The sequence below is a fragment of the Sprattus sprattus genome, assembly GCF_963457725.1.
Source record: "Sprattus sprattus genome assembly, chromosome: 18".
NCBI classification, from domain to species: domain Eukaryota; kingdom Metazoa; phylum Chordata; class Actinopteri; order Clupeiformes; family Clupeidae; genus Sprattus; species Sprattus sprattus.
In genome coordinates this window covers 6,738,121-6,748,120 of record NC_137916.1, presented here as the reverse complement: position 1 = coordinate 6,748,120, position 10,000 = coordinate 6,738,121, and the positions used below count along the sequence as shown (strand labels likewise).

Genomic DNA, 10,000 nt, shown 5'->3' with positions numbered 1-10,000 from the left:
CTATGGCAGATAGACAGGTAGACAGACAGTCAGTCAATGGGATGGAGGCAGATGTGTGAGCAGGCAGAAAGACAGTCATGCAGACAGACATGCAGAGTGATGTCAATTAGGATGCGGTCTGGCCATGCGTGAAGAGACAGACAACTCACACACACACACACACACACACACACACACAGAGAGACACACACACACACACACACACACACACACAGACACACACACACACACACACACACACCCACCCACCCCCCACACACAAATACGCGCACGCATGCATGCACGCATGCACACACGCACGCACGCACGCACGCACGCACGCACTCACTCACGCACGCACGCACACACACACACTCTCTCACACACACTCAAAAGTGATTCCCCAGACAATGCTAAATGGAGTGCTGGAGCCACAAGGGCTGGCAGTCAATAATGCACCCATGCGCTCGCTGCAGTCCCCTGCCCCCCCCCCCCACCCCCCCTGCCCCCCCCCATGACCCCCCATGTCCAGCCCCCGTCCCTGTCTGTGTGTGGGCGGGAGGGGGGGAGAGGAGAGGAGAGGAGAGGGACTCTGGAGAGGCCCTTACCCGACTCTTTGGCGCAGACATAGTGGTATTTGGGAGAGCATCCCTCGCAGCTGCAGCTGACTGACGCTCCTTCACTCTGGCACTTAGCGCATTTCTGTAATGAACGAGAGAGAGAGAGAGAGTGAGCGAGAGAGCGAGATTGAGCAAGAGAGAGAGAGAGAGAGAGAGTGAGAGAAAAGAGCAAGAGAGAGAGAGAAAGAGAGAGAGAGACTGAGAGAAAGAGCAAGAGAGAGACAGAGAAAGAGAGAGAAAGAGAGAGAAAGAAAGAGCGAGAGAGAGCGAGAGAGATAAAGAGAGAGAGTGAGCGAGAGAGCGAGAAAGAGCGAGAGAGAGAGACCCTGAAGCATTGAAGCATCTCCTCAGCATCTGTGATGCTATCAACACCACCATCACTTCCACCATGAATGAATGCGCTAAGAATGTTTCAAAAGGCTGAGGTCCTAATGGAGTGATGTTCATTTCGGAGACCCGTTTCTAGGACAAGGACAGGTGTGGATAGGTCATTAAGATGTGAAAACTGAGTAGACCACAGGTACTGTGTATCCTCACACTGTTAAATTGCACAAATGCTTTTTTTCTCCCAGATTACACACTTCCATTTCATTGCATTACACGCCACAGACAGACACTGATATTTCATTGCATGCCATGCTGATGGACTTACTGTTTGAGCAGCTGTTTGAACAGCCTCCTTCAGCCCGTAGAGACGTCCTGCCACCAGAACCACCCCACTGGTCCACACAACACAAGCCTCATGGGCCCAATGCTCCGTCTCCTCAGCCTCCCTCTGCATTCTCTCCAGCGCTGTATCCGAGCCCTCCTCACCACTAGGGGGAGCCGTCTCACCAGCCCTCCTCCTGAAGCCCTGACACTGCTGCAGTTTTTTAAGTCTTAGGCGGAAGTTCGTCCGGAGGTGTGAGCCCTCCCGACTCGGCCTCCTGAGCTTCCGGTGGTGGCCAGAATGCTCTCCGCTCGTTCCTGCTTGGCTGGGCTCTGTTGTTTTCTCACTCTCCTCAACTGGGGGCGCTTGAGTACTCCTGAACTGCACTCTTTTGCTCTCCCAGAACTCCTCTCTGTACCCCCAGGACACTGTCTTCCGCGGTATGTTGTTTGGCAGGTAATATGGCCCACACAGGTCCCCCAAATCTCTGTAATTTGAAGGCATTCCACACAGGCAACACTTCAGACACCTGTCAGTTAGGGTTTTATAAACCAGAGGTCCCAGAAGCATCATAGAGGATGTAGGTATCGCCTTGGCAACTGTGTTGGCTAGGGGTTTCGTTTCCCCCATGCTGTTTTCTCTCACCCTTTCAATCCGCTGCTCCTCATCCAGCCTGTTCACAATGGCAAAGGCAGTGGTCGGGTCCATAGAGCTGTCGACGCGCACATAGGGGATGAAAGGGCATTTAATTTCTGGTTTGGGTGGCATGGGTGCTGAGATAAGGTTGAGTGTGATCTTTTGTTGTGCCTGTTTGACTTTAGGGGTACTCTGCTTTCTGCATCTTGTCTTGAGCTTGGGCACTGTCTCTGTCTCTGTCTCTGTAGACTGTACTGTGGCTTTCACAGGAGGCTTTGCAGCAACTGTACTCTCTTCTGTCTTCTTTTTAGGACCTGGCTTTCTCCCCCTCTTGGCAGGTGCCCTGTTGGGCTCACCCGATGCCTTTCTCCCCCTCTTGGCAGGTACACTGTTGGGCTCTCCGGATGCCTTTGCCTCTTTCTTCTTCAGAGATGGTTTCCTTCCCCTGCGGGGCTTGGGAGGCTCGGTGGATGTCTCGGGTGGCAGCTCCGTGGGAGGTTGATCACTGCTTGTCACTGGAGCTGGGTTGGGTGTCAGAGCTGAAGGTGCGGGAAGCTCCTGCTGTTCTGTCAGCGGTGCCAGCTGCACCTGTGTTTCTATCTGACATTCCTTTAGCGACTCAGCCTGCGCTTCCACCACCGGTTCCAGCACAGCGAGGCCCTCGGGAGGATGATGGCCTTTTCTCCTCTTCCTCCTTTGCTTCAGGTGCATCTCGTGGTTGTTTTTGATAGCCCTCTGTTTTGCCAGGCGCGGCGTGTTAATGATGAGAGACGCAGCATCCAAGACCCCCTCTGGCTCCACTTTGCACTCCACGGTCGCCCATATCCTCCTCTTCTTCCTGGGCGTCGGCCCCTCAGCAGGTTCCTGGGTCTCTTGCACCGCTGTGCAGCTCTCCTCTGGCTTCTCATCTTTCTGCCCAGGCACCTGTTGGACTGCCTTTGAGGCAGGGTCCTCTGGCAAAGCCTCTGGTGGGAGGTTAAAGGGTTGCTTTTTGGATGCAGGGGTGGATGTTATTTTGTTAGCTTCGTACTTCAGACCTCTGCCTTTCCGTGGAGGCAGATACTTGGTTTTAGTAGGGCACTGAGGAGGCATACTGGTTACCTCTCTGACATCAGGGGCGGGAAGTTCATCTTTGGTGGCAGGGCTGCTCACGGCTGTTTTAAGGTGTGGCCCTCGCTTCTTTTTGGGGCCTCTGATTCCCACCCCTGTGGTGTTTGGCAGAGGCTTCGGGTCATGCTGTTCTTGGAGCTCTAGAGGCTGTGACGGCTGTGACGGCTGTGACGGCTGTGACGGCTGTGACGTCTGCTCTGCCTCAGCCTTGTCTGCCTTCACACCTCGCTTTCTCTTCACTGTTTCCAGAGACTGTGAAGTGGATTGTCTTTTGACCGAGGGTGACATTTTCTCCTCTTGCTTGCTAGGTTCATTCTGGTAATTCTCTTTGTGGGGAAACACAGGCGTGTTTGTGTCTGAAGTCTCATTCATCTGCTCGAGAAGTACTTTCTGCTTTTTCATTTCTCTGAGTTTCTTTGGAGCGGCAAGGGGAGTTTCTTTCTCCTTCACCAGATCTTTGTCTGGCTTCTCGGGTGGCTTACGAGACCTAAGCACCATGGCCTTTTGATCTTTGACAGGTGACTTAATGTCTGAAGCCGTTTCTAATGTAACTGGGTCTGGGTTGTCCTCTTTTGTGCCAAGCCCAGTAACTGCCCTCTTGGCTCTGGCTTGGTCTATTGAGGCTTGGATTTCTTCCACTTGTTTCAACAATTTCATTTTAGAAGCTAGGCCTCTAGGACGGCCTACCTGCCCCTTTGGGGCAGTCCCTCCTCCAGGTTTGGGGCCTGGCTTCCTTTTTAAAGGGGGGGTAGTGGTCTTGGGGGTTCCCTGTGCACTGGCAGAACGAGTGCACATGCGGGACGGTAAGCTGTCGGTCAAATGCTTTGCCGTCTGACTGCCGATGTCCTCGTGGGACGCCCCCATGTGATCGGACAAAAGGGCACTTTTGCTTGATGGCATGCTGGGCTTCTGGGCTGGGCTGGGTGCCCCCTCACCTTCTACACCCAACTGCCTTCTGATGCCTATGTTGTATGTCCTCCTTCTGCCGCGACCAGGCTTTCGGCCAAAGACTCTGGGGTTTGCCGAAGGGGCCACTGGCTCTGGCTTGGTCGACGGGGTCACTGCACTGGGGCAGCTGATTCCAGGCTCCATGTCCTCGTCACCTTTTTGTGGGGAGGGCGGGGTATTGGCCCAAGACGGTGCTGAGTGCAGCATCGATTTGCCTGGAAGTTGGGGGGAGTCAGGCTCCAGCACCTTGGCATCGCTGCGATCGATGTGATCCCTCATCTGAGCCGGAGGTGTTGCTTTCTCCCCCAGAGCTGTGAAGCCCAGGTTGGAGGTGTGAGACTGAGGCACGATGTTACAAACGCTCGACCTCCTTTCACCACTTTGAGGGGCTGCATCCGGGGCCACTACCGCCGCCTCCTCAGCCTTGTGGTTGACTGCAGTCTGACATCCCTGCTGCTCAGCCCTACTGCAGTAGTCTGCCGGCGGCTCCTGTGGTCTCCCAACATTATTGATGACCTCTGCGAAGGAAGACTGGCTTGTCTGCTCCTCCCTCACCTCGGTGGTCTGACAGGTGAGGACAGATTGCTGCCCCTCCAGGGTCTCTTGCTTCCTCCCCTCGGCAGTTAAAAGCTTTGCCTCATTCTGCTTGCTGCAGGGGGAGAGATGTAGAGTCTCTGAATTCTCCTCTTCGCTGGGCAAATATTGATCCTCCGCAAGGTCACCTCTTGAGATAGATGGCAGTGTTTTTGGATGGGTTTCTGCAATAGGGGACGGCTCTGATTTGAACGTCTCTGATTTCATTTCTGGGTTTAGATTTCCCTGGTGGTTTTCGCCCAATACTCCACAACTCCTGTTAGCAGAGTCGCTGTCGTCTGGATCGCTTTTGTTGTGAATTTCCTGATATACGCTCTCCTCGGACTCATAAGCGTCGCTCTGGCCTGAGGTGTACATCTTGGGAAATAGGGAAGGAGACTTCTCATCCTCGGACCACCCCTCCTGTTTCTCTCCACCCTCCATAACTTCCCCTTTAAACTTCAGTTCAGTCGTTGGCTTCGTCTTCAGGTGCTCCTCCTCATCGGCTGTCTTTTCCATCCAGGCCGACTCCTCAAAGTTCTCCTTCAGGGAGCTGTCTAGCCGCTTGATGTCAGGCGGAGAATTGTTCTCCTGCTTCATTGGACTCTGCGCTGGGATACTTATGGGAGATCTCTCATCGCTCATGCGCTGTAGTGAGCTGTTGTGGTCTCCCTCCATGGGTGTAACACTGTGTAGTCTTGGGTCCTGGTTTGGGTTGCTCTCGGGAGCTGTGCTCTGCATGTCGGGGAAGGAGGTCACTGACCTGCTCTCCAGCAAGGTCATCGAACAAGAGGACACTGAATTCAAAGGCATGTGTGGGTTGCTTGGGCCATGTAATGGAGCCCTGCTCTGGTTACAGAAGTAGTAGCTCCTGTCCAGTTGGTCCTCTGTGCTGCCGGAGTAGGCTCCCTCATGGAGCTCAGCTGTTAGGGACTTGGGGGTGCTGTAGGCCTCAGGCATGTGGGTGCCATGCTGCTGACCATCAGGGCAGGAGTCATCCAGCCCTCTCAGCTGCCCCCTGTAGTCCTCTCCCTTTTTGGGGTTCCCTCGTTTGCTCCCCTTCTTATTTGCCATGAGGGCCTCAGACAGTAGGAGCTGCTGGACGTTGTTGGAGATGCTCTCCACCTGGGAGGTGAGGGCGTTGAGGCTCCACAGGCTTGGGTTGGACAGCAGCTTCTCTGAGAAGCGGTCCTTCATGGAGCCACTGTAGCTCTGGGACTGGTGGTTGACCCCGGGGGAAGGGTGAGTGTGAGGGGGCATCAGCATGCCCTGGTCCTGCAGAGCACCAGCCGAGGAAGAGGAGGAGGCAGCAGAAGCCGTGGGGTTGATGGGGGTTGGTGGCTGGCTGTACTGGAACGTCTCAGGGTTGGGCATGAGTGGGGACGGCGTCGAGCTGTAGGACGGAGACCGGCCCACAGACCGTGCCGGGGAGTGGCTGGAGCTGGGGCTGCAGTTCTGGTAGTACTGCTCAGGGGAACGGACTGGAATGTCAGGCATGCAGTAGCCCTGCTGAGTCTGGCCATGCTGGAAGTGCTGGAACTTCTGCATGCCCTCCTGGGAGCCAGCCATGCCCTGGAGAGGCACGGGTTGCTGTTGCTGCTCGAAACCACTGCGGGACAGCGGCGGCTGGTAGCTGTAGTTGTTCTGAGGTCGGTAGCTGCTGGGCTTCAGCCCGCTGTGGTTGCCCAGCTGCCGGCTGTACTGTGGACCAGGAGGCATGCTGTAGCCCTTGTAGCCATGGGGCATGGGGGCACACTTGTCCATGTAGGAGGAAGCGGAAGAGGCCGATGAGGAAGCCGGAGGTGGCTGCTGGGCGTGCTGAGGGGGGAAGTGCATGTGGCTCTGGGGGTACATCAGAGGGGACGGAGCCAAGCTCTGCTGATGGGAGCTGGTGTAGACGGGGGCGGACGGCTGGCTGGGGAGGTGGCAGTGACTCTGGGATATGCCCAGAATGCCCTGCTCCAGGTACTGGGAAGCTCCACCACCACCGCCCCCTCCTCCCGGCTCCAGACGGCCCACCATGTCCTGCTCGTATGGGGCCAGCTGGGGTGCCGTGTCCTCCCACTTCTGTTGCTGCAGGTGGCCCTCGCTCAGGTACTGGGCTGAGTAGCCCCCCTGCCCACCCATGTGGGTGCCATACCCTGGCTGGAGATGCTGGCCAGACACTTTGCCCTCGTGGTAAGAGGGCTTTTTCTCTGAAGCAGAGCCAGTGGTGCTGCTGTTGCCCCCGGCACTGATGTATGTTGGGTAGGCCTGCTGCCTGTAGCAGTCTTTAGTTGAGGGGGCTCTGGTGGGCGGGATGCCCGTGGATGAGAGGGGGTGCGTCTCATATCCCTGTCGGCTCTGGCCTGGGTGGTGGTGGTGGGGGGGCCTGTAGCTCTCCAGGTGTGAGAACTCATGGGAGTCCTGCTGGTAGCAGTGCTGGTTGCCATGGTAACCACTCCGCTCTCTGAAGGACTGCATGACTCCAGATAGGGGCTGGGAGAGAGAGAGAGAGAGAGAGATAGAGAGAGAGAGAGAGAGAGAGAGAGAGAGAGAAAACAACAAACAAAAAAAAGAGGGAGTGAGCATTTTAGAGTTATGACTCACATGTTGTGATATACCCTTCTGGTTTTTGTGTTACACATAGTCTTGTTTTTAGAGAACAGAATAATAAAATCAGCTTAGAAAATCCACTAAAACAATGAATATAAAAATAAAAAACATCATGCTCCTCCATGGTACCTCACACAAACCCAAAAAATAAAAAAATAAATACCAGTGAAGGCAGCCCAAAAGGACTTTTTTTTTATTTGAGGTAACGTGTGCAATTTTTTATACAAAAACTGTTTAGTTGTATAATCCATCCCAGGTGTGTAAACGGAGAAAAAGACATTTCAGATGTTGTGTGGTCTGGTGACGGGGAAGGGTTTGAGTTTGGTATTCTTTCTGTTGATCAGTAGGCTCCAGGCCTCTTGGGCAGTGTGTGGGGGTGTACTCTGCAGTGTCTCTGCATATGAATGTATGTAGCATACACAGAGAGAGGTGTGTGTGTGTGTGTGTGTGTGTGTGTGTGTGTGTGTGCTCTATAAAAGGCAAGTGCGTCACCTATGAGACGCTGCTGTGGGGCTTGTTCTATCTCTCTTCCTCAGTGCTGGCTTATGCTGTCAGGGGAGCGCAGCCTGACTGGTCCCATCAAACCGCAGCATTTTTCATGTTCCTCGTTTGCTCTCTCTCTCTCTCTCTCTCTCTCTCTCTCTCTCCCTCCCTCTCTCTCCCTCTCTCTGTTTCTCGCTATCTCTCTCTCTCGCTCCCTCTCTCTCTCACTCCCATGTTTTCTTCCACATCTTTGTTACTCTATCTCCTTCCTTTACCAACACACCCTCTCTTCCTCTCTCTCTCTCTCTCTCTCTCTCTCTCTCTCTCTCTCTCTCTCTCTCTCTCTCTCTCTCTCCCCTCCTTCTCTCTGCGCCAAGAGCATGGTTGCGCTCCTCAAACAGAAGCTCTGCACCTCCCACGAGGATTCTCCTCTCTACTGGCGCTGCTCGCTAGTATGCATACTGCGTCTGCTCTTGTTTACACAACGACCCAAATAAGCCCACAGGAGGATGGACAGAGGGAGGCTCTTCAGCTCCGACAGGCCAGCGAGGGGTGCGGGGCACTGGGGATGGTGAGGAGCAGAGGCCTGGGTGACCCGCTGGGGCCATGGGTACCAGAGTCACGCTGCTCTTAAGACTCCAACTGTTCTGATTCCTACTCTGAGATTAAGAACATGGCCATGATGATGAAGGCTCTACGGGTAGATCATCGGAGTCAAACGGGATGGAGCGTCAAATTGTGTTGATTTTTGAAGGGAGTAAATACCAGGGTTTGAAATGATTATGTGTGGATTAACAGTATGTTTCTTTCTGCTGTTGGGAAACCTTTTAGAGAAGATGTGTTTTTTTACAAGGGAGGGAGGCCTACAGGGGCTGATCCGAGTTGTCTTCCAAGGATGCCTTTAGACCATTTATACATGGGGTGTAAAGATGAAAGATTGGGGTTAGTCTCATCTTCCATCTCCTCAGTCTTATGTCCTATGGTGTCTGTGTGTGACAGGCGGCCATGCCCTGCAAATTCAGTGATTCGCTTAGTTTGACATGACAGGAGAGATGCCCATCATAACAGGCTTACCCAGACACTCTCCTTGGCCTGTGTGTGTGTGTGTGTGTGTGTGTGTGAATGTATGTGTGTTGGGGATGGGGGGTGTAATGTATGCAGGGGATGGTGAGTTGGGTGAGGGGTGGTCATTCTGTATATTCTCTATGCGCCTCTCTCAGACTCTCCACCACTCTACCTCTTTATCTTAATACCTCTCTCTCTCTTTCTCTCACCCTCTCTTCCCTTTCTTTTTGAGGGAGGATTGGGTATGCGTGCTCCACCCGGAGTTGATGTGTTAGATCCCTGTGTTAAGTCTACCCCTCCTTCATTATGCATGCAGAGGGAGTTCACTGGAAATGCAAGAGACTCTGTACATTGCCCCCCCTCCCCCCCCCGACACACAAACATAACAACACACACAGACACACACAAACACAACAACACACACACACACAGAGACACACACACACACTGACACACACACACACACACACACACACACACACACACACACACACACACACACACACACTCCCCAGCCCCCTCCCCATACATCCATAACCTTGGCATCCTCTCTAGTTCATATTCAGTCTCTGTCGGCTGTTTAGGGTAGCAGGGGTTTGCTGTTTATTTGAACAGGCCCTTTAAAGAATTGTAGAAAATTGGTCTGCAGATTACATATTGAATATTACTGCAGCTTCTACAGCTCTCTCTCTCTCTCGTGACAGTGACGGGGAGGACACAAAAGATGTTTGCTTCGTTATGGATGGACAGAGGTGTCTTGAATCACAATTGCCACCTGAAGGTCATCTGAAGAATTACTGTGCAACGTTTACCATCTAAATACAACGTGAGCTGCCAGTGATTGGTTTGACACAGGAATGTCAATGAAGATAACAGCTCGCACTGCAACATTGTGCCTGATACATTTCACAAACAGCACATCATCAGTACCAGGCAGATCTCTAAGGCCTAACGACGCTTTGATTGACAGTCCCAGTTTGGTACTGCGTATTTCAACTGTAGTAGAAGTGGTGTATAATGAATTGAAATGATTAAACCTCTCACCTCTGCAATCATTGCCAGTCAGAATAATGGATGGCACACACACACACATACACACCACACACACACTGCAACTCACACACACACACACACACTGCAACTCACACACACACACACACACTGCAACTACACACTGCAACTCACACACACACACACACACTGCAACTCACACACACACACACACACTGCAACTCACACACACACACACACACTGCAACTCACACACACACACACACACTGCAACTCACACACACACACACACACACACACTGCAACTCACACACACACACACACTGCAACT

General features: G+C 53.2%; 1 protein-coding gene across 1 annotated transcript in view; it reads right to left on the bottom strand.

Moving 5' to 3' along the window:
* rai1 (retinoic acid induced 1) overlaps positions 1 to 10,000 on the bottom strand; it is a gene marked incomplete at its 3' end in the record, with an annotated part of 27,727 nt that overhangs the window by 3,423 nt on the left and 14,304 nt on the right. The window contains exons 2-3 of the mRNA XM_080856124.1: positions 1,252 to 6,993; positions 588 to 681 (exon numbers count right to left, since the gene is read on the bottom strand). Coding sequence (XP_080712250.1) covers positions 588 to 681; positions 1,252 to 6,978 — 5,821 coding nt within the window. The 5' untranslated portion in view covers positions 6,979 to 6,993. The remainder of the gene's footprint in view (positions 1 to 587; positions 682 to 1,251; positions 6,994 to 10,000) is intronic.